The 24,047-nt window shown below is 33.8% G+C and overlaps 3 protein-coding genes across 14 annotated transcripts; 2 read left to right on the top strand and 1 right to left on the bottom strand.

Annotated features, from left to right (window-relative positions):
* Positions 1–762: 762 nt before the first annotated feature.
* On the bottom strand, positions 763–9,298 carry LOC130798538 (disease resistance protein At4g27190-like). 2 transcript variants are annotated; one of them, XM_057661574.1, is made up of 6 exons: positions 8,771–9,298; positions 8,573–8,680; positions 6,136–7,718; positions 5,815–5,956; positions 3,773–4,754; positions 763–2,796 (listed from the first exon to the last, which is right to left on the bottom strand). In XM_057661574.1, exons 2-6 carry the CDS (start codon positions 8,578–8,580, stop codon positions 1,075–1,077), a joined length of 4,437 nt encoding a protein of 1,478 aa, XP_057517557.1. In that variant the 5' UTR covers positions 8,581–8,680; positions 8,771–9,298; the 3' UTR covers positions 763–1,074. The 2 variants fall into 2 exon arrangements, with proteins under 2 accessions (XP_057517557.1, XP_057517558.1); XM_057661575.1 differs by having other exon boundaries at positions 8,573–9,038; positions 9,145–9,291.
* A 622-nt stretch (positions 9,299–9,920) lies between these two features.
* On the top strand, positions 9,921–20,234 carry LOC130798533 (uncharacterized). 11 transcript variants are annotated; one of them, XM_057661569.1, is made up of 8 exons: positions 9,921–10,291; positions 10,955–11,019; positions 11,221–11,332; positions 11,430–11,495; positions 12,865–12,901; positions 14,398–16,354; positions 17,640–17,727; positions 19,170–20,234. In XM_057661569.1, the coding sequence occupies exons 3-8, from the start codon at positions 11,268–11,270 to the stop codon at positions 19,204–19,206; spliced, it is 2,250 nt and encodes a 749-aa protein (XP_057517552.1). In that variant the 5' UTR covers positions 9,921–10,291; positions 10,955–11,019; positions 11,221–11,267; the 3' UTR covers positions 19,207–20,234. The 11 variants fall into 11 exon arrangements, with proteins under 11 accessions (XP_057517552.1, XP_057517550.1, XP_057517544.1 ...); XM_057661567.1 differs by having other exon boundaries at positions 9,921–10,420; XM_057661561.1 differs by having other exon boundaries at positions 11,221–11,328; positions 19,170–20,233.
* A 525-nt stretch (positions 20,235–20,759) lies between these two features.
* On the top strand, positions 20,760–23,681 carry LOC130798537 (protein LIFEGUARD 2-like). The gene is made up of 4 exons (XM_057661573.1): positions 20,760–21,300; positions 22,118–22,231; positions 23,003–23,160; positions 23,250–23,681. Exons 1-4 carry the CDS (start codon positions 21,051–21,053, stop codon positions 23,454–23,456), a joined length of 729 nt encoding a protein of 242 aa, XP_057517556.1. The 5' UTR covers positions 20,760–21,050; the 3' UTR covers positions 23,457–23,681.
* The last annotated feature ends 366 nt before the right edge of the window (positions 23,682–24,047 follow it).

The following is a 24,047-nucleotide window of genomic DNA, read 5'->3' as shown; positions in this document are numbered from 1 at the left end:
TAAATTTCAAGCATACCAATTAGATACTTATCTGGGTAATTACATTCAGGTGTTGCATATATATATATATATGGTCGCGTTCAGGTGCAAATCACGGGTATATGCGAACCGTGAGAATCAAAAAATGTGTTATCTTTTTACAGAAAATGTGTTACTTTTGCACAAAAACTGTGTTACTTTTGTTTTTAAAAAAATCTGGTACTTTTAACCAAAAAAGTATAACTATCAGGAAAAAAATATAAATGCAAAGTAACACGTTTTTCTGGAAAAGTAACACCTTTTTATATTAAAAGTAACACCTTTTTATGATTCTCACAATTCTCATATAAAGATGATTTTCACTTGAACTTCTCCCTATATATATATATATATATATATATATATTGGTGTAGGCAGCCAAGTAGTGTGCCAAAAGGTCATAGTACTTGCACGTGTATGCAACAACTCAAATATAAGACCCATCGCTGATTCGATTTGAAATGGATTAGAGATTCCACTAGGCAGGACAAAGTATAGCATTATATGAATCAAAATTATTAGAGCAATTCTCGTATGATCCAGACCATCTTATAGCAAGATATGTGCTTACAAAACAACTCAAAATAGATATTTTCATATCAAAATATCAATTTTATCTTCCAAAATGTCGTGTTAAACATCAAAAGACTAAGTATGAGTATTTTAATTTTTAAGGGTCTATCCAATCAAACAATTTGCATATATCTAGAACCACCTATACAATTATCCATTTGATATATTCTGTTTTAGTTGAAGAAAAATATAAACATTAGAAAAATGAGTGGAAATGTTACTTACCAAGAGAAATAAAATATACTCCTAGCTTTTACATGTAAATTTGCAGTAACATATTGTAAAAAAATATCACTATTAATAGCAAACTCATAAAAACAGATGAGGTATTATTTGATATTCTATTATAAACGAGTATTCCATCCCCTAAAACTTTAGTGCTCCCTTCATCTCAAAACAAACTTCGCACTTTCATTTTGCAATGCCTCCCAAAACAACTTCACACTTTTATAAAACCTTCTTTCCCCTATTTTTTTCATCCCATCAATCATGCTTCATCCAAATCCAAGTATGAGGTCTAGTTTGGGATCGAGGGAGTAACTCTAAAAGGTCTATTGTGCCACCTTTTTCCCCCTCTTTCGTATGTGACGAAAATGAGATTACAACACCGTATTTCGACGGTGAGAAACGAGCTAGCATTGGTAACTTGATGAGCTTCAACTCCTTTAGATTGTCCATGAAGATCTCCTCATAGTCTCCTATATTATCTTCTTCATCATCTCCAAATACTTGTCGTAGCTCACCACAATTTATTATCGAGATACGTTCAAGTTTCGAAAGATTTTGTGCTACAAAAGCAATCGGAAAAATAGACTTTAATTTATCACATGAGATTATTTGTACCTCCTTGATTTCTTGGAAGCTATTTTGTGACAAATTTGGACGCTTTCTAGCTTTCTCCGGCTGATCATCTGTAGTGATAATTGTTTCCATTGCTTGACATGTATCTATCAAAAGGTGTTGTAACTTCTGTAAACTCTGCGCTTGAGTAGGAGTGAAAACACTGGTCAGCGTATCGCATTCTTTCAGCTTAATCAGTTCAAGATTCCGGAGGCGACAATTCTGCTGACGGCTGTTCCATATGCTTTTCAGTTTTGGTAATAACGCGAAATCTAATTCAACCAAGTTCATGAGTTGTGAATTGGATTCCTCTTTGTTCATCTTTGTTACGACTTCTACGTCAGAATCTCCGAATACTTGCTCTAGTTCAGCACAGTCGTCTATCAGGATTCTTTCGAGCTTTGAGAGACTTTGAACAAAACTTACTGGTAGGAGAGTTTTTAATCTGGGACATGATATTATTTCAATCTCCCTGATTTCTTGGAAGCTCTTCTTTGACTTGGATATTGCTTCATCTTGATCATCTTCATTGATGATCGTCTCCAGCGCTTCACATTGAACGATCACAAGATACTGGAGTTTTTGCAAACTACGAGCAAGATTTAACGTGAATAGACTCATCAATGTATCACAATTTTCAAGTCTAATTCTTTCGAGATTTTTAAGGCTGCAATTCTGTTGAGGTCCATTCCATATGCACTTCAAATTAGGTAAAAATCGTAAGTCCAACTCGACTAAACTTGAGAGCTGCGCATTAGATTTCTGGTTATTGTGTTCAAGAAGTTGACTACCTTCTGCCTCGTGTTCTTCACAATGCTCTCCAAATACTTGATGTAGCTTCGCGCACTTTTTTATGTTGATTATCTCGAGCTTTTGAAGACCATGAACAACATAAGAAATTGGTAGGACGGTGTTTAAGTTGTCACATAGTTCTATCTTGATCTCCTTGATTTCTTGGAAGGCTTTACCCAAATTTGCTTCATTCTGATCATCGTTCACAATGATCGTCTCCAGCACATCACAGTCTTTTATCACTAGATACTGCAATTTTCGCAAACCTGTGATGAGAGTGGAAGTGAAAATACTTGTCAATGCACCACATTCCACCACTTCAATTCGTTCGAGATTTTGGAGACTGCAATTTTTCTGACGGCCTTTCCATATGCATTTCAGTCGAGGTAAGAATGATAAACTTAAATCGACTAAGCTTGAGAGTGGTGCATCAGCGTTCTGGTTGTCGAGTTCAATAACAGGAAAAATCTCTTCCAACTCTAAACACTTGTTGATTTTCATCTGAACAAGTGACCCCAAGCATTTTAAAATCAGCTTACACAACTCTGCATCATTGTGCTTTTCAATGAACTCCTGATCATAAAAAATGAACGGAAAAAGTCAAGATACGACATCATTATTGTACATCTCAAATCTCTCTCAAGTCTCAACGCATAAACTTGAGATTATTTAAATACTCCCTTCGTTACCGCAACTAACACCACATATTTGCACTATGACACGGTCATTTCAACTATACGACACTTCGACAGTAAAATAGAAGTAGGCTAACTAGAAATCAAAGCCGAAGAAATTACAAAGGTTTCCCCATCGAGCTTCAGAAATGTGTAGGTAAGATTGCTTAGAACCAAAATTTAGAGGACAAATAAGATACCACAAGATTGAAGAAAAAGCAGTTTAACACCTATTACAAAACAAAGGAGATGCACAAAGTAGCTCTAACTATCGAGTAATAAAGCTTATAAGCCATATCATGAAGATGCAAAAGTCGGAGACAGCACACCACCCGGGATTAATGCTGGAAAATTTACTACAAAAGGTCATTTATGTGAAGCAATAAATAGAGAGTCCTAGGGTAAGAAAAATGGACCTCCACAAACTTGAAGAAGGCATATGACAAGCCTAGAAAAGTATTGTAATGAACAATGACAAAGAAGGGGATACCACAAATAATATATGAACGTAGTCCCAAAAAAAAGCAAAATATATATCAGGAATTGAAAACAAATATTAGGACATGTATAGGAGCAATAGAAGAGAGCTCGATCATAAATGAACTACAACACATTATGCCTTAAATGCTTTTCCATTCACGGAAATCAAGACGACAATGTAACAAAAACGATACAAAGGGTTCCATGGTGCTTGTTGATTGAAACCAAAGACTGGACAATGCAAAGTTAGAAGAATAAAGGCATGAGTCGAATCACAAGAATTTAAACACATCATAAGTAAGATGAAGTATATAGATCGTCTTTAGGCATGGACAGCTAAAGAATAGTGTAGTAAAAGTTCAAAAGATGAAAAAAAAAGCACGATAATAACATACCGATTGAGGTGGCAAGTTCCATATGTTTTGCAGCTGGGGAAGATTATGTAACTCGAGAACTTTAGGAGAGGGGGCAAATTTTAGGTGGTTCCTTGTGTGATGAAATGCTGGTTGTTCATTCACTAGATCAAACACATACTTGAGCAGCAAACAGTCCTCGATTTCTAGGACTTCCAACTTTAGCCCAACTGGAAGCATGTCTGGAACTATATTCTTCAGCTTGCAGCATTTTACGATTGTAGCTGTTCTTAGCTCTTCCAAATAGTGCACCGGAGGTTTCCCACGACACATATTACACAGCTCGATTATATTTTCAAGAGTAAGATGAAGCAAATTGGGGAATATCGGAGTTAGAGGAGGAAGTCCTAGTTCACTTGTATTAATGAGGCACTCGAGATTGTAAATGCACCCTAGGAAGAGCTCTCTAAGATTCTGAAAGCCCCCTTTATCGATTTGAGGACACAAGTTATATATACCACGTATATATAATTTTCCAACAATCTTAAGGCACTCCACATTAGGTAACAAATTCTCAAAAAGCTTCAAGGAAAAATCGTTAGCATCATCCAGTCCAAGACTTCTGTTCCACTTGATGCTTTCATCTTTCAATCTATCGGGCCTGCAGTTTATGTAATACATTTGCATATTTCTAAACCTAAAATCCTTTGGAAGAGACTGAATACTCATAAATGTACCAGCAAAGGAGGTCAAACCAAGCAAAAACTTCAGATCAGACAAATAGTCAGAATTCCAAATCCCTTGGGGGTAATGAAATGAAGGGGTATACAGCGCCTCTAGCTTTACTAATCTTGATAACAGATTGGGTGGAATTACTTCCAGCACATACCATGTTGATAAATCCAGCATTCGCAAATTACAAAGCTCACCTACCCATGTTGGCAAGACCTTTTGTTGAGAACCAAGGTTCAATTCCAGAATCTCCAGGTTCACTAAATTTCCGATCATAGACAAGTTTGCATTCCTGAAACAAGCCAACAATACATAAGTTGATTTTCCTATCCTAAAACATAAAAAGTCAAATTCAAATATAATTTAGAGACTTAAGCCACTTATATATTCTCCTGTGTACATAATAATGTACTTCCGATCTTTTTACCAGAAATATGGATCCACCATGCGAATTGGATGAATGTTGAAAGGCAAAATAACACAAATGCTCTTATTACTACATGGGCTTGGTACTACTTAGATATACATGGTACTAAGAAAATTCAAAATCAACAAAGTACATCAAAAATATGATGATTTGGATGATATCCAAATCTACATACCCAAGACAAATATATATGATAGGTATTGCTTCATGCTAAATATGAGTAGGTTTTTGATTTATTTCTCCATGTATTTAATAAGATTTTTAGCCCATTTATTAGATAGTTTGTATTAGGGATGTCTTTGAGTAAAATGTAATATTTAGTTGATTAAGGATTCCTTATTACATTAATATGGATTTGAAGACCCTTTTGTATGAGCTTTCCATGAACAAAATAAATATTTCCTCTAGTTTTATTTACTAGCAATGATTGTGACTTGTGAGCAATAAAACTATCAAATAATTAGGGTCAAACGTTGCCAAAAAATAGAACCACGGGAAGTAGGTAATCCATGATTTGTTTGTTAGTTCTTATCCAAACTTCTACATCATAGCCACTTCCAAACACATACTTTTTTACTACCAATTTTTCTTATTTTGCCACTTTATTTTGAACCTTTTTCGCTTGATATATGTTTTCAAAATAATAGAAGTAACAAATCAGGATTTTTCAACACATGTTGGAGGGTTAGAGTATAGAATGAATGACATGAATATTTAAAGCAAAAATAAGAAGTCAAACTAACATAGTATCTCACTATAGGTAGGGGAGTAGGGCAAGTGAATGTGGTGGATCATTATGATTTTGACACTCTATTCACCCAATGCCCACCACCCGACACATATATGTAGAATCAACCAAAATTCACATTTATCACAAGCTTACAATCACATCTAATCATATAATGTTCATAATTCATTATGATACCTTGAAAATGGGACTCCTTCCAAACGAAGACTTCGAAGGTTCTTGAGGTGTTCAAACCAAATTGGTGGCATGAAGTTGTTTACCAAGCTAGATGATTGCACATCAAGAACCTGAAGAGCATTTGTCACCTCTAAAGTGTTCCCTACAAAGAAAGCGGGTATTTCATTCGTAAGATTTTCATCATCATTTATCGATATGGTAGTCAACAAATATGGAAAGAACATATAATTTTACCGATGAGTATACCATTAATCTTGGGAATCCAATATTGCTTTTATTCTTATAAAGTAAATGGTTGATTTTTATACTCTTATCATTTACCTTGGAACTTTTTCATCGAAGAAATAGATATAGAGCTTGAGATTATCAGAAGTTTCAAGTTCGGATACTCGGATTTGTTAGGATACTGCCAATCCCAATCAAATCTCCTAAGATAGAGGGCAGTTGCATTCTCATATGGTCGCTTCTTTTGCAGTTTGTTTGACTTGTTCACCACATAGAAGAAGTCATGATTAATCCTAGCTCTCCACAAAGCAAAATCACGAACCAGATCATGCATTTTCACAATAGGCCAAGTTTGGAAATAATCACCAGGACGAGGACTTCTACGAGTGATATGAGACAATAGAGAGGCATCTTCAAGTTTTTTTACAGAGCCAAATATCCTCCTCTTAGCTTCATCAAATGAATTAACGTATTGAAACAACCATTGTCCATGGGCATACCTGGTCAGTTCCTTTACTGTTATTGTACTATCTTCAGGAAACAAACAACATAACAGAAAACATTTCTGTGTATCTTCATCCTTGAGATACTCATAACTCAAATTCAGGATAGAGTAGATCTCCCTATCAGCACTTTCTACATTCACAAAGGTAGAGCTACAGAGCTTGTGGAGTGCATCTTCATAATCCTCTAGATCTTTGTCCCTCAAGGCACTTCCAACTACAACAATTGCAAGTGGAAGGCCACCACATTTTTTCACAATATTTTTCGCATTGGTGAGAACTCGAACGGATTTTTGAGCTTTCAAATCTGCATGCTCAGTGAACAAAGCCCATGCTTCAGCATGAGTTATCAAATCCAAACGCACTACAAGATTACAACACATATCTTCACAAACTTTCTCACGACGTGTTGTTAAAATAATCTTGCATCCTTTTCGATTTGAATATGGAGAGACCCCAACACTATCCAAGTTGATTTCATCCCAAACATCATCCATAATAACTAAGACCTTTCTTTCATTCTCTAATCTAGCTCGAAGCTCATTTGTTCTGCTAGTCTCCTCGTCATCTCTAAATGTTAGATTCAACATATCAGCAAGTGTCCACTGGATATTTCGGATATCAGGATTCTGAGATATTGTAGCCATTAAAACATGATCAAATATCCTCTCATCTTTGGCTCTTTTACCTATCTCGGTTACTAGTTTAGTCTTTCCAATACCTCCTAAACCCAAGATGCCAATGATGCCAATATCATCGTCTTTCAGACCCTCCATAACCCTAGTAAAAATAGATCTCCTTGACCCAAAATCATAAAACCCATCACGCCAGACAAGTTCAATTTCTTCTGCAGGTAAAATTCTTTTTCCTTGAGCCAACAGATCATCAACATAAGTTTTAATCTCAAAAGCATCCTCTTTGGTCATTCTTGACTTAAAACAGCTGCAACAGCATCTATTGACCAAGGTAGATTTAGCTTTTGCAGCCACTTGCAAATAAGTTGTCAACTTGACATCAATGTTGTGGGCTTCCTCAAGCCATTTAAAAACTCCTTCACCAATCTCCTCTTCAGCTTCTTTTAATAGAGTGACCTTTTCTTGGATCTCTCTTTCTAGAAGCCTCAACTCTTCCACTTCTCTACGAAGTTCATCCATGATATCCATTCGTGGTGATAATCTACGAGTTAAAAATTAATGATACAACTTCAGAGTAGTGGTTGGTTAAATAATACTTCAAATTCTTAAATTTGCTAAAATAATACTTCTATACTTGGCATTTTTTAAATTTTGTTATGAATAGTGATTCAACAAATGTGCTCATTATAATCATTAATGAATATCAACTTTATATGGCCACGTTGTCTCTCTTTCATCAACATTGAGTCGAAGATGGGAAAGGTATAGAGAAATAGTGAAAAAATATCCATCGGATAAATCAAAATATGAGCGGACCACCTTAAAGAAACTCAGAGTGAAGTTTCAGTTACTGAGGCAACCAATGGTGCATGACCAACTTCTCAATCTTGACTCTAACCTTTAAAAGAAAACAGTAATGTTTGAATATGATACTCATACTAGTATAGTTGTTCAAGTCACAAGAGCTATGCTATTGGTGGAGAAAACTTTAGAGAAATTTGCTAAAGAGATGAAGGTCCTATCGGATCAGCACCAAACAAGCATTGACAGTGATAATGAGTACAAGGGCAACAAGGGATAATTCATAAAATAGGGAACAAAGAAAGAAGACTAGTAGTCCTCCCTCCCACAAAAACTCATCTTTCAAGAAGTAAGGCACTAACAAAGCACATCCAAGTGTATGGAACCAAAGTAATGAAAAATATGTCCATCTTCTCCCTCCATTTGCTTCACTTTCCAAGGCATCTCATGATTTCCATACAACAATGCCAAAGTCTTAACCCTATGTTTTTCTTGAAGTAGATAAAAGGGAGTAAAAGCAAGAAGATACAAGTTAAGAATGTCATTTTGCAGCATTGGTAACTAAGTATGCAAACAACTAATGAAATTAGGTACCTTGCCATACTCCTGAAAGCCTTTTCCTTCTGCAAGTCTCAAGCTATCATCTGCCTATCAACAATGTGATGAAGAATTTTCCCAACTCAATGGCATCGAAGTTTCTCACTTGTAAACATAGAATCAAAACAATTACTAAAAATATTTATTGCCTCACAAATTTGATGTCATCATATGTACAATATTACATTTCATTACCTGAATGTCATTAAGTCCGCTCCTACCTTGGTCGGGTTTGGGAGTTGGATTATGCAACCCTACCCAACCCTTCTTGATAACAAAGAGGTCTTGAGTCTTGACCCGTAGGCCTTAGTACCATACCATACACTATTGGTACCGATATGGGTTTGTGGGTTTCTTGGCAAATTCAGAAACCCACCAGCATAAGTAAAATTAAGTTGAATCTAAGTAAAAACACTGAGTATGATGATGATTATGATCAAGCAGCAACAAAAGTTAAGCAGAGCTGTGTAAATTCATACAATAAACAAAAACAAATGAAAAGTCAATGAACAAGATTTTGTTTGTTTAAGGAGAAATTGAAAGTCAGCTTGGCGAAGTAATGTATATACTTTGAGTGCCTTAGTGAATTCAAAATTCTCTTCAAAAGTGGAGCTCTCACCGGCCACCGGCTTCGGCTTAGGTTTCAGAATTCAGACTTCGGGTATCATCCGGGAACGCCGTACGGGGGTCTCTTCAAGTCCCAAATAGTAATTAATTTTTTAAATTCATACCCACGTAATATTCGTTGTCTTTATTTAATGGTCCATTTGAAATTCTTGATACATTGGAGTTATTTGTTGTTTTATTTAACCTTGAAAAGCTTAATTTATTTAAATTTTGTTAAACACTTGCTCAAATTTCTATTGATTTACACCAGTTTTTACTATAGTTTGTCTTTGTCACAATGATTTTACATTTAAACACTTAATTTATTTATGAATAATTCAATTTTAGGGGTATTTATTTAGAATAAACTTGAATTACTCGATGACCTGCTATAATAGGTAATTTATTAAAAATGTAAATTAAAAATTAATTTAAAGTTAAAGAAAAATTTTGAAAATTTATATAAAAAAATCATAAATTTTGTTTTGAATATTTTTTAATATTTTTTTTTGAAAATTTATTATAATTTATATTTTTTTAAAAAATAAAACTTGTTATTACAAATCATTCGATTATTGAATTTACTTTAGAAAAATACCATTAAAAATTGAAATTATTAATAAATATTTATAATTAATCAATAGGAAAATTATTATAGGAAAATATAAATAAATTGTATTAAGTAATTTTTTCTATAAATTAATTTGAAACCCCTTATAAATTTGACGGCTGTCTTGTGTTCAAGTCTTGCTGCCTCGCTTCTAAGTTTTTTAGTTTTTTTTCTCCGGCCTTCTCTACTTAAATTGTAGAAATTGAAGAACTCAAACCCCCGCCATAGCCATCCCGGGCGTCCGGCGACCTCGCTACCCTCCATCCTTTATCAATCTCTTCTGATTCCCCATCATCCCGCCCCTGTTTTCCCAATTTCCCATTCTCTTTCCCCATTTCCTCAGCAGTCGGGAGACGGAAGCCCCTACCCCCTGTCCCTGTCTCTTCAGCGACTGCGGTTCAGCGTTCACGCAGTCTTCAGCCGGTGTCCAGACGCAGCGTCGTAGCCTGCCAGCCTTCACTCTTTCTCTTCAGTCGATAACCTTCTCTCTTTCTTCTTAGGTGAATAAAACATCTCTAAACCCAGTAGATGTGCAATTATTGATGAACCCATCACAAAATTGACAAACACAACCCAACTACCCAAGCATCATAAAAACCTGCTAGTATCTATGGCAATAGCGCCAATAGGTATAGTTTTGGATCACATGAAAGTATTCAAAGTAATAATTTTGTATCACATAGGTATAGTTTTGGATTATATATTATTGAAATTGAACTAAAGTTGATAAATAAATGCTTTTAAAACTGTTTGGGAATTATAATCTTTAGTTGCTCGGACTCTGGTTCTTGTATCCAACTCGGATACGTGATACATCATAACTCATAAATGTCCAAGTTTGCGATTTGAATATTTTGATTCATTTGTTTAAAAATTAAGGCTTTTTATTTGTTTATCTATTTAGGTGAATTAGGGCTATTAGTTCTCTTAAGTAAATTAGGGCTTTAAAAAATTAGGGTTTTTATTAATATTTTGATTGTTTAAAGGTTGTACTTGTTTGATTATTGATAGTTTTTAAAATTAGGGTTTTTTATTTGATTATCTATCTATTAAGTAAATTGTGATTATTGATAGTTTTAAAGAAATTAGGCTTTAAAAAATTCATCTAGTTGTTTGATTGTATTTTTAAATCATCGACATCACTTAATTTTTTTTTCTTCTAGTTCCTTTGCAGTTAACCGACTCTTTCTTTACTAATCTCCATAAAATTTCCTCCAAAATTCTTGAGGTACACGCTCATCAAAATAAACTTCTTTGTTTGATTATTTATGCATAACTTTAAATAGTTTATGGTAAATTTTGTCGTACTTGCCTTTTAATTTTCAGCATATTTTCTTTCAAAACCTTGGGTTGATATGATATGGGGTTAGGGTTTTTGTCTTATAATTATATGATCCGAATCCAATGTATAATTCTTTTTCTAAAGCAGATTAGGCTTGAATCATTGAAGAGGAAAAATGGATCACATAAGCGTTGATGCAGTGGCATTATGGCGTCATATACAGGGCCATGAAAAAGAGCTTTTGCATAAGAGAAAGTTTGTATGCTATACTTGCATTTTGTTTTTCAATTTTTAGCTTAACTAATTATAGAAGAACAATTGATACAATAGATTTCTGACCTGCTTTTACTGCGTAGATTTTTAATGGGATTGGAAGATGTGGACTCTACTGATCATATGGGGAGATTTTACGCTGGAAAAGTGTGAGTGGTTTGAACCCTGCAATTGATCTGCTAATAATTTTGTTGAATTGTGATCCTGTGCTAGTTTACTACGTCCCTTCAAATTTGCTTTAGAGAGAAAATGAAGTTTTTTTTTATTAAAAAAGGTGAATATTTATTAATAAATGAAGAGAGTAATTGAATTGCATCGATATGATAAAAAGAAGAGTTAAAATGTATGGATAAGATTTGTTCCCTATAATTATAGATTTGTATTTTTAAGATTTTGTTTTGGAATGACGAAATGACATGATAGGAAGAATTGCTTCTTAGAAATAGTTAATAGATCATGTTTTGTTTCATATAGTACACATCAATTGTTTTATTAAGTGTTAAGGTTGGAAAATTTGTTCAACTTTTTTTGCATAAAAGATTTTATATAGAAATTCCTGCATTGATCTTGATTTATTGGTTCATTTAACTGATTTCAATCTTTTGGATCAAAGTTGACATTGTTGTGTTTTTTCCGCATAGAAAGTGGAGGACAAATTAAATTTGAGGGGAAAAAGCGATCATAATTTAGCAACGAGAGAAATCTTTTATAAGGAGTTCTCCCAATTATTTTTTTGCCTTGGTTATAAACATTTGTGCTGCTATAATAAGTTCTAACCCCATAGTAATTGCTGTTTTATAGACATTTGGTTATAGAAATCTTTTTGAAACTTTAGGTTTCCCAATTAGAGTAATTGCTTTTTATTGGAGAAAAGTAACTTCACGTTATTTACAGTTTTTGGATATGTTCCATAGTTGAATTTGTGAAATATCTCCGATACCAAATAGGATGACCTTGAATATAAAATGCATCATTACTATTTGTTTACATTTGGAATTGTCATTTTAATCTTGTTTTCTCTCAATTTAGTTTAGAAGTTGGAATAGTTGCAAATATTTTGGCAATTGTCTATTAGAATTATTGGGAGGAATACTTGGTTTCATAGTATCTTTTGACTTGCAACATATTCTCATTATTTTGTGAGATACACAGAGAATGTATTAGCTAATCTCATTGCTAGGTGACATCGTTAGGCATTAGATTTGTTAACTCACTATAAAAGAGGGATCATTAGTTTTCTAGTTGAATTTTATCTCACAACTATTGTTTCGATCTGTGCCTTCCGTACCTTGTTTACTATGCTGTGTTAAGAAGTCTTTGAATTTTATCTAGATTGTGTAATTTGTAACTTGCTTACTATGCTGTGAAAAGAAGCCTTTTCATCAAGGTGCTTTCTAATAGGAATTTATCTTTCTCATGAAAATTTTTATTGGAGATTGATGGTGTATTTCTGTAATTTATGAGTTTCATTGGTGGAGTTGCCTCTTCTTTTTTTCATGATTGATGTTTTGAATGTAGGTCAATGATGCCAGAGTCAATTTTGAGAAAAGATGATGTAAGTATTTTCGTTCATTTTTTTTGGGTAAAAGTGATGTTCTTTCTTCTTTTAGTTGGTTATGTTAGTGATTGTGCAAGCTAGAGCTTTTAGACTTCAGAGTAGCTATTCTCCTTGCAGGCTTGCCTAGCTATATTTGCATCATTTCACTGAAGCGCCACTCTCTATTATCTGACTCAAAGCTCCTTAATTAAGTAGTTGTCTGTAAAGAAGTCAGTGGCATTGATATCTCTATTTGTAGAAGCTAGCTTGTGTTGCGTGAAACCAACGTTTTGTCAACAACACACATGTTACCAAAATTTTCCATATCATTAAGTATATCATGTTTTCAATACTCTAGTTATATTTAGTAATACATACCTGTGACTATAAAGCTTGCAAAACACATCACTTGGTTTCCCTACTCGTGGAGGCTATAAGCTTGTTTGAAGAGGGGTTTGGAGGGAAAGGAAGAGGTGTGTTGGGTAACAAATTAAGGTGATGAAGGAAATGTAAGGGGTTATTCCTGCCAATTTATTGAAACAAATATATCCAAAAATGCAAAGATTTGGAGGAAATAAAAACATGAGATTTAATACAACAATTATTCCCTTGCCAATGCCTTTAAAGTTGAAGGGAGACAAGCGCTACTAAATGGATCAAAATGTTGGGGTATTAGCGAGCCTGTAAAAAAGATAAAAAGTTGAAGCTAGAGAGACTTGGAAAGAGGGTAAGGAAAACTTAAGATTACTTGTCGGACAAAAGTGGAAAATTATATGAAGGATCTAGACTTACTAATTGAGATGTTAGAAAATCGGAATGAATGTAGGAGAAGAATCCATGTTGACGATCATTGAAATTGATATATTGATTCATGTAGTCGACCCTAATCTTTTGTGATTAAGACTTTGACTTTGTTATTGTTGTTGTTGTGTTGATACCCTTGCCAAACTCCATCTCATGTTTTATAGTCAGACTATCGCTCTCCTCCCTTCCCTGTCTCTTATGTGTTTGCATTGGTACTGACTACTGAATTGACCTTTGCATTATGAGGAAAATATGAAGATTTGTTTACATAAAGGAATAAATGGTGTAAAGAAAATACTATGAAGTTTTGCTAATACTTTTACTGACAGCTTTAAAAACTGTTACAATAGCAAATTAGCAATATGTGATTATAGTTTTGCAAAATATGATGTATTGGGAAGGGAAAAATAAGAATTAGCTTTCACGATATTGGATCTTACAAAAATAAGAATTTTGCTAGTACTCTTCCATTTTAAAAGGTTATGTAACAATCCTTCTCTCTACATCCCCTCTTTTTCTTTGTTATTCAAACATGAAATAGGTCTCTCTGCTCTTCTTTTTCGTACCTTTTTCCCTCCTTTGCCTTGGTTAAACAAGCTGAAGATTTGTTGTTGATTAAGCTTCTATGAGTTATTCATGGGTGTTGGATTAGGATTGTGAAGGGTATGGTATCTGTTTGAAATTTTTTTTGTATTGTTGATAAATTCCAGGTTTTCTATGAAGAAGCCAGAAGTTTTGTTGAGAAGAGTTTTCTTCAAGCATTTGATTCTGAAGCCAGACAGCATCCAATTGATGATGATCACTTATGTGAGATGCTCAATATGTCAAAATATATCTTGCTCTTGCTTGATGACTTGTCAAATGAGGGGATGTGTCTTCTAGCCAAGATAGTGACTAGAGGTTTAGTTGTTTTCGACAAAACGCGTCCTCGAATGAAGAGAGTTATTAAAGACAGCTTAAAAGAATTGCATAGTAATCGGTTAAATTGCAATGTACTAGGCCAAATGCAGGATGAACTTTTTCAGTTGCTAAAGGACCCAAAGAATTTTCAACAAAATTATGGGAAGCACACAAAAATTACAAGGAAATCTCTTCAAGCATTTGATTCTGAAGCCAGACAGCATTCAACTGCTGACGATGATCACTTATGTGAGATGCACAATATGTCAAAGTATATCTTGCTCGTGCTTGATGACTTGTCAAATAAGGGGATGTGTCTTCTAGCCAAGATATTGACAAGAGGTTTAGTTGTTTTCAACAAAACGCGTCCACGAATGAAGAGAGTTATTAAAGACAGCTTACAAGAATTGCATAACAATTGGTCAGATTGCAATGTTCTAGGCCAAATGCAGGATGAAATATTTCTCTTGCTAAATAACCCCAAGAATTTTCACCAAAATTATGGGAAGCACACAAAAGTGACGAGGAAATCTCTTCATAATGCTTTAAACAAAGTAAAACTTGAAAGTTTTCCTATAAAGGCCCTTTATGCGATGTACAGGACACTCAAAGGGACACAAGGTGTCATGCTGCAGTCACGTCCTTGTCGCTCTGGGTGGAGTAAAGATCGTCTGTGTGAGCAGGTGCAGATGTTGTGGGTGAAAATGATTGACCAACATGATGAATCACATATGTTACAAGACTCTTTAGTCAAAGCAATGGCAATCCCCGGTTTATATTCAAAAATAGCATCTAACTCTCAATATCTTTCTCTGGCCAAATTCGTACACGTGTCGCCTGAAAAGGAAGCACTGCAGAATGAGATAGTAAAGGCTATTAAGTCACTTAGTCAGATAAAACTCAAGAAAGAAGAGTTGAAGAACTTGCAACTTTTATTGGACCCTGAATCAAAGGTAGATGTTTATGGCGGAAAAAAAGTAATTAAGTCCATGTTGACGGATTGTCTCTTCGAATGCAGTTATATGGATGCAGTGCCTCCTTCTTTAATAGATGTTTTGTCTCTCATAAATAAGAAGTCATGCAATATACATAGATTTTCCTTGAAGGATGTCATTGATGAAGAGGTAGAATACATATTGATCGTTAGTGCTCACACAAAGCAGCTGGTTTGGGATTGTGTTCCTTTTGATAAGCTTGAACAAAATTTTGTGGAGGCATACATGGAGGATCTTGAAGAAAGCGACGATGGAGATATTTTTGATGATGATGATCCACAGACACAGACAAATTCCTTGGATGAAGTTCAGATTAGGTTTAATGAGTCAATCACTGGAGATTCTGGGTCTCCCTGTTCTAGTTCAGCAACATATACTTGCAAAGATAATTTAGGAAGTTGTGATGATATTGTTTCCAGCCCATCCGTTAGGGCTGCAAGCTTTTCTGGTAAAGATGAATGCATGGGCATAAAAATTCACGGGGATGAATTCCGCTCAACTGTTGTTGGAGATGGTTCCTTCTCTTTTGTTCCTCCAATGTTACATAGTAACAGTGATATGACTGGCGGATTATATCTTCCAAATCCGATGTCTAAATATCTGAATAACCATTATGTAGCCATCCAAGAAATGTGTGACCAAGCAAGTTTAGTTGCATACCAGGTTATTGGACAGGTCCTGATGGACTTTGGACAGTCAGAAGCGTTGGGGTTGAATTCTGAAAGTAAATCATATCTTAGACATGATTTTGCAAGGACAGAACATTTTCAAGGTAAAATTTTCTTTAATCTTTTCCATTTGCTATGACTAGACCATTATGAAATGTAAACAAATTTTGTGTGATTTTTTTTTTGTTGTTGTTTTCGCTTATGTTCATTGCAATATACTTGAGATCAGATCTTGGCAATTGATTTTTCCCAACTTCTATAATACTTCCAGCAAATGTGGTTTCTTGGCAGTTTTGCACTCTTCTAGCTCATCTGGCACCAAGATGCTAAGCTACAATTTTTTCTGAATTTCTAAGATGTGTTATATTTTTTGACTACAGTTGAAATCACCCCTGCATAGTACGTTGTCGTTTTTGTGTTTCCATCTCCTTGAATAATGCATTATGGTGGGTTAGGGCAGTGTTTGAATTTACTTGAAATCCTTCAGTTCTATTTGTGAGTGAATTAGTGAGAGATTCTTGAATTTTGTGATCTCTTGTATACACCAAACACTATCATTACAATTGGCCTCTCGTTGGGTGAGCTTCATAGTCTGAACAGATTGTTCATATGATTTTGTTGCCTCTAAAATTAGTGTGTTCTTTCATGCTTCTCTTTCTTTGTTCTTCAATTTCATGTTTTTTCTTGTTCAAGTAACTTCTCAATTATTTAAGCATTAAGTGCAAATATTGTTTCTGGGAAACTAAATTTTAGATTAATTAGCCTCTTAGCCCTAATAAATGTCATTAGAACCAAAAGATTTAGGAGGCAAACTTGATGGAAATCATGTTGTTGATTGCAAATTTTTGGAATTTGTATATGTACTCCAGCCGTAAGCAATAATTGCTCGTTGGTTGCACCTGTAATGCTCGCTTTAGGACCTATAGTACATATGTTTCTGTTTGGTGCTCTTAACCTTGGCATTATTTCTTATTGGTGCCCTGCAGTTTCCAATATTTGGAAGCAAAGTAGATGACTCTAGTTCAACTGAGGTTTAGCACCATGCACTTTTCTCATATTGAAGCAATGTATGGTCATTAGTCTTAAAAATAATGTCTTCACGTATTTCTTCTAAGTTTTGCTAGAAGCTCTTTAGGGACCATTAATGTGAAAGTTTTTGTCAAATTTTTCTTCGAGTTGAGTTCTCTATGGTAAAAAAAAACCTTTTAATTGCAGTAAAACTATTCTTATATTACAAGTAGGATTCAATCACTGATTTTACTTAACAAAATTTTTTGACCGTCCTCTAGATGAGATCCAGGCTTTTGTATTAAACGTGTAATGGTTTGTCATGCTAGTTCACACGCCCTGATTGCTTTCAATCTGACTCAAATGTTTTTTGTTTTCTAGAATCAGATGTTGGCTCAAATGATATTGATGCGAGTGATCCTATCATTGTCCGAGCAGTTCAGAAAGTTATACCTTCATTCTCTAAAAGGTTCTATTGTTTCCCTTCTTAGTTTTTGACATTTTCTTAGATGAATACTATTTGCTCTTTCCATTCATATGTTAAAATGTAGTCCCTCCTGTTCTAATCAAATGTCCTATTTTATTAATACCAACTTTTTATAATTTTTAAACAAACACAACTACGGATGATTAAGATTGAAATAGTACATCGGAAAGTGTGTAGAACCAAATGGGACATTTGATTAGATTGGAAGGGAGTATTATTTTGGAATCTTCTATTTCACATTACCTAACCGTGTATGCTTATATTTTTAACTTTTAACCTTAAATTGAATGGTAAACTAGTGAAGAGTGAAGACTACAATTTTGTCAAAATAGTCAGAGTCATTTTGAAGTTGGGTTATTTTCAAGTCAGATTATCCCAATGAGTTAAGGGTTTAAAAAAAATTGTTGCTATTGTTTTTAGAAATTGTATTTTAATAAATACTCTCGCCGTTAAGTTGTTCCCATTTACCATTTTTAGTTGTTCCATTTGTTGTTCTCCCTAAAGAACTTTTTCTATTTTTATATTACAGATTTTGGATATAATTAACCTTACTCATCTTCATTTTAATGTTTTATTATGCTTATGGTCTCCATATATTTCCACTAATTTCATTTTAACATTTTAAATTGCTTATGGTCTCCACATGTTTCCTATTAGTTTTATTTAAATATCTTTTTAATGTGGGTTTTCATATTTTTTTTTCCACTACTTTTATTTTAATATTTTTTTAATGCTTTTGGCCCCATTTTTTATTCAATAAAATAATATATCTACTATTTAAATCATTATAATTTTTCCCGTGAATATTTTTGGTGGGACCAAATCTTAAGGATTAGAGAGGGTAAAGTTTTACTTAAAAAAAGGACCATTGTACCTCTTTCAATGCTTTATAAAAGAAATATAATCTAATCATCATCAACATCATCCGACCCAGAAAAGAAATATAATCTAATAATACAAAAAATGACTAGAACTATAGTAATATCCGTCTAAATATGATAACTTGGAATTGAAAAATTCACATTAGAAAAACTGGTCAAAACCATTGGATTCAAGTTGGGCCGAATTGTTGACCCAATTCTTTCTGTTTTTTAGATGGGGATGTTTCGGGTTGTATGTCAAAATTTCTTGCTTATACTATACCTGTTTTCGGTTAGGTTTCGGATCAATTTCAAGTCCAATAAAAGAACTATAGGGGATGAAGAGAAAGACTATCTTGGTGAAATGGAATCTTTTTGATGCCTTCTTTTTCTTTGGTGGGGGTAGGCGTGTTGGGGTTGGGGTTGCGCAAGGTTATAGGGAGGATTAGTATAATGTGATATGTTGCTTAAGCTGTTTTCTCCTGGCTTGTGTTTGTTTGTCTTGGCTATTTGAAATTGCTCATTCTGATGGCTGCCTGATGTACTTTTTTATGTCAATGACAGCCAACTTGAGATGGTGAAGAAGTTTATGAAATCATAGCCGCAAGTCTTCCTATTCTTTCAGTCCCGGAGCTTGAAACTGGAATTGTCTTGATCAATCACTCTTTTGTCCCGTTGAGATCGATATTATTGACAGTTATACTTCCCTCACAACATGACACTGCCATTAGCAATCTCAAAGGGACACTAGCATTTGAGAGAGCAGTTATCACGAAATTAGGGCAGTGATATAGGTGAAACTCCACTTTTTTCCCAATTTTTTGTGAAAATTTGAAATAGATAAGATTTATTTATCAAAAAAAAGCACATAATAAGACACGGATAAACTTATTTCCATTTATAAATGCCTCAACCCCCAGAGCTCAGGTTTGGCTTAGTTTAGCGAACAAAAAGAGATTGATAAAAAAAAGTCAAAAGCTCTGTTTTTACTTATTAACTGCGAACAAAAGAGACTTGGTCAAACAACATCAACCATTTGTTCGCAGTTAAAATAACTGCGAACAGATGGTTGATCCTGTTTGACCAGGTCTCCTCTGTTCCCAGTTAGTAAGTGGGAATAGGGTTTTTGGTTAAGAAAAAGTCAATAGTTTATTCGTACTTACTAACTGCGAACAGCTCCTTTGGTTTTTGTTTGGATCACAACACTTGTTCACAGTTAGTAAGTGCAAATTGACTCCTACCCATAGGTTTGGGAATTAGGCGCTTATAAATGGAAATAAGTTTATGCGTCTTATTGTGTGTTTTTTTTTAATAAATAATCTTATCTATTTTAAATTTTTATTTTTTGTTGCTACAATATAATTTGTTATAGCATCCAATTTTTGACATTGTAAAGTTACAACTATGGGGAGAATAGTGAGTAGAAGAAATATAGATTAAGATTAGTGTAGGGTAGATTAGATCAAAGTTAATTATCATCTTATATTGGAAGTTCAAATCAAATAATTAGTAATGCTTACTATTCATTATTTTTGAGAATAGAGTTCCACGGATGTAAATTTTTGTGGATATACTTTAAAATAATATTTTTACTTTCATAATGCATTCATATTCTCAAATGATAAAGCATAAAGCTAAGGTAAATATTATACAATTTACATTAAATGTAGAAGTATATAATTTATGTAATATTAGTTATTTTTTTTTGTTCGTGATATTTTTATGTTCATTTCAATTTGATTTAACTCAACCTATTTTTACAATATTTTCAAATATCTTTTTATTTTTATATCTACAACAAAATTAATAAGACAAGTAAAGAAATAAGGAGTAAATTGCAATTTACAACTAATATAAATAAGGAATACTAATTGTTAAACAACTTGTTTTATATGAGACTGTTTTACGATGAGATGACCTCACATTAAGAAGCGCATAAGCTAAAAGTTTATATTATTGAGTTATTTTACCCAAGTATGAGGCATATCTCACGGTGAGATGTGAATTCTTAAATGAGACGATTTCATGCGTCTATTTATATTCAACCAATTTATATAAATTTAATATATAAAATAATCACTAATAATTTTAAAACTAATTCAATTAAAAATAAAGTTAATAAGTTAATAATTTAGATTTGTAAGACGGTCTAATACTTCTACAAGACAAACTAAATAAGGAAAGTATCAATTCTCATGAGAACCCTAGAAACTACGGCAAATTTGTCACTCCAGAATCTTCCACCGCATCTTAATCCCCTCTTACCAACTCACCATCAAAGTTGCACAAAAAGAGTTTGAAGATTTCTCAAGAACTTTCGTTTCTTTCCTTTAAAACCTATCAGAACCCTTTTTTCTCTCAAAATCACACGAACAAGTAACTTAAATCATCGCTTAAAGAAATAAAAATCAAAGCTTTAATTTTTACATTCTTCCACAAAAAGAAATGATGTGGCAACCAGCAAACAGAAAAAACGATGTGGAAGCAGGATCACAACTTTATCCGGTGATGCTTGAAGATTCACAACGTAGATGGGGTTTCATAAGGAAAGTTTATTCAATTATTGCAATACAGCTTCTTGCTACAATTATTGTGGGCGCTGTTGTTGTATCTTATCATCCAATTGCCCATTTCTTTACTTCTAGTGGTGGTGGTCTTGCTTGCTATATCATCCTTATTATCACCCCTTTTATCGGTAATTCACAATTTCTTCTCTTTATTAATCTGCTTTTATGATCGTTTTGGTTGCTGTTTGTTGAGGAACTGCCCGTATGTGATAAGCTTGGTCGGTAACTCCTATTTAGTAAGCAATCTCGTCGAATTTGTGTATAGTAGATTCTCCGCTTATATGGGCTTGTACACACGAGCTCACTGGTGGTCTTTGATCATGGCGGTTTGTCAAGAATTTGATTTTATTATTGGGGATTTCAATTGGGTTTCTTTTAAATGAATTTTTTTTTTTTAATTAATTGGCTTCCCTTTGAATCAATTGGACTTCGTTTTGAATGAATTTGTTATGGGTAGGTACCTTTGGTGGGTTGTTTATATCTTGATAGGAATTGATGGAATTGGATGGAATTGGCATAAATTTTCATTGCTTATTTGATTTAGTTGTTTGGATTATATTTAGCGGCGAATTCCTGATACTAGTATGAAAGTGAACCGCACTCTTGACTCGAATTTGTGGTGAATCAATTCATATGTCATTCTTATGTGTTGAATGTAACGATAATTCGATATTAATACAGTTTTAATGAAATGAACTAATACACGGTCAAGACAGGTGCGGGACTATTTTCCCCTCACTAATTTTGTTAATTGCTAGGATATTCTAAGTGTTTTCCTTGCTTACGATTTCGGATGAGGAAGTCTTTGATATAGAATATATTGCAATATCATTTTGATTGGAACTGTTGTGTTAATTCGGATGGTTTTGTACGCCTTGATTTGAAATTTGGAATTATCATGTAATGCTTGTTATGCTAATTTGGTGTATTTCTTGTTGTGTATAGTGCTATGTCCACTATATTACTATCATCAAAGTCATCCGGTAAACTATGTGCTGCTTTCGATATTCACACTCTCGCTTGCGTTTGCTGTTGGGTTGACATGTGCATTTACTAGCGGTAAGTTTTCTTTCTCGGATTTGATTTTGCTATCATTTTGCAATTGGTCGTGAGATATTTGAATTTTGATTCTGGATGGAAGTAAATTGGTGACTATTTGGATTTTTAATAGCAAAATTTATATTTTTTAATTTCATGTTACGGATAATTTTAAAAGTCAGTTTGATGACTCTTGCAATTAGTGTAATGAAGCAGTCGTTACTGTCTTGATACTCTAATTTATTGTCGCTATCAAACATCACGTGCAACTTCATAAGTAAAAAGTGCCCCAGTCTCACCATTGCTTGTACAATAGTGAATATTAATTTCAGAAAGTAGTTTGGTAGTTGAAATTTCGGATTGTATCCTACTATTTCTAATGTCGGACTTGGTGACTTGTTGAGCTATAGGCTTGTTAAGTAAGACTACATATTATCATAAGAAGGCACATTGCTGAGCTATAGGCCGAACCATAAATATTGCACATTAGAGTGAGATTTTTCTTTTGTGGTACAATATAAATGCATGCAATTGCAAGTTTAGCAATATATGCTCAGGTGCCTTTTTTTATTTGGGTTTTGGGAGAACTAAACAAAAATTCGAATGTGCGATGAGAAGAAGGAAGAGGATTTAACGTGTGAACGAGATAGATGAGAGCGTAATTCTATGTCTTAATTTTATATGTAGCAAATTAAGTGAAACAAATTAAAGTAGTAAATGTAAAGTATTTAGAGTGATGGGGGGAGTATGTGATTTGCTATGGCATAAACTCACTCAAGTACTGCAATACAGGGAAAGTCATATTGGAGTCTGTGATTTTGACGTCTGCAGTGGTTGTAAGTCTCACTCTCTACACATTTTGGGCGGCGAACAAAGGCCATGACTTCAATTTCCTTGGACCTTTCTTGTTCGGGTCCTTGATTGTCTTGATGATCTTTGCGTTGGTTCAGGTGGGATACTCTTACTGGGTTTGTCTTTTTGCTTCTTAAATTCCAATGTTTGTTTAGCAACCTAAACTTACTTAATCTTGTAATTTCAGATTTTTTTCCCGTTGGGCAAAATTGGTGTTATGATCTACGGTTGTATAGCATCCATCATCTTTTGTGGCTACATCGTTTACGACACCGACAATCTCATCAAGCGACACACATACGATGAGTACATCTGGGCTGCAGTGTCATTATACCTTGATATAATAAACCTGTTCCTTTCTCTGTTAACAGTTTTCAGAGCTGCTGACAGTTAGGTAATTGAACTTTGATCAGTTACAATCGTCTTCCAAACCATGAGAATGTAACGAATTTATAAGTAGATAGTTCATTTTGTTTCTGCATATCATTTTCTTGGAGTTATAAAAATGTACAAGAATTTTTTTTCAATTTTCCAAATTTATTCCTGTTTGAATTTTATGCTGGGTTGTATGAGATGTATTATTTCTATTGCAAATAATTGTGAAGTGGGCTTGTCTTTATTCTTCGGCTGCATTATGCATATAATTGTGAAGCAAGGTTGACGTTGGCTTTTGGCTGCATTGCCATTCACACCTAACAACAAAACACTAACTGCCCGTTTGGTTAGTGGTACTAAATGGTGGTAATAAAAATGATTTATGGTGTATAATTTCATTAAAAATTCCATGTCATTCCCATGATGAGTAAACTATGATCACAATTTTATTTTTTTTTACAAATTTTCATTACCATCTAATATGACCTCTTGAAGTGAATTTTATAAAGAAAATAAAATGATGGAAAATGAACTAGTATAGACATTAAGGTAACCAAAAGATTATTCAACTAAATTTATATTAGTTTTCATTTTCATTACCACCATTTAT

The sequence above is a fragment of the Amaranthus tricolor genome, chromosome 13 (assembly GCF_026212465.1).
Source record: "Amaranthus tricolor cultivar Red isolate AtriRed21 chromosome 13, ASM2621246v1, whole genome shotgun sequence".
Lineage (NCBI taxonomy): Eukaryota > Viridiplantae > Streptophyta > Magnoliopsida > Caryophyllales > Amaranthaceae > Amaranthus > Amaranthus tricolor.
The sequence above is the reverse complement of the archived record's forward strand: the minus strand, read 5'-3'. Positions and strand labels throughout refer to the sequence as shown.

Bases quoted from the DNA above. Each gene is read 5' to 3' on its own strand.
- LOC130798533 (XM_057661559.1), top strand. From the start codon at position 11,249: ATGGATCACATAAGCGTTGATGCAGTGGCATTATGGCGTCATATACAG. The intron at 16,355-17,639 runs GTAAAATTTTCT...TTTGTTTTCTAG, and splicing joins AAGGACAGAACATTTTCAAG to AATCAGATGTTGGCTCAAAT. The intron at 17,728-19,169 runs GTTCTATTGTTT...TGTCAATGACAG, and splicing joins ATACCTTCATTCTCTAAAAG to CCAACTTGAGATGGTGAAGA.
- LOC130798537 (XM_057661573.1), top strand. From the start codon at position 21,051: ATGATGTGGCAACCAGCAAACAGAAAAAACGATGTGGAAGCAGGATCA. The intron at 21,301-22,117 runs GTAATTCACAAT...TGTTGTGTATAG, and splicing joins TATTATCACCCCTTTTATCG to TGCTATGTCCACTATATTAC. The intron at 23,161-23,249 runs GTGGGATACTCT...TTGTAATTTCAG, and splicing joins TGATCTTTGCGTTGGTTCAG to ATTTTTTTCCCGTTGGGCAA.
- LOC130798538 (XM_057661574.1), bottom strand. The intron at 4,755-5,814 runs GTATCATAATGA...GGCTTGTTTCAG, and splicing joins GAAGGAGTCCCATTTTCAAG to GAATGCAAACTTGTCTATGA. The intron at 2,797-3,772 runs GTATGTTATTAT...TTTTATGATCAG, and splicing joins GGAACTTGCCACCTCAATCG to GAGTTCATTGAAAAGCACAA.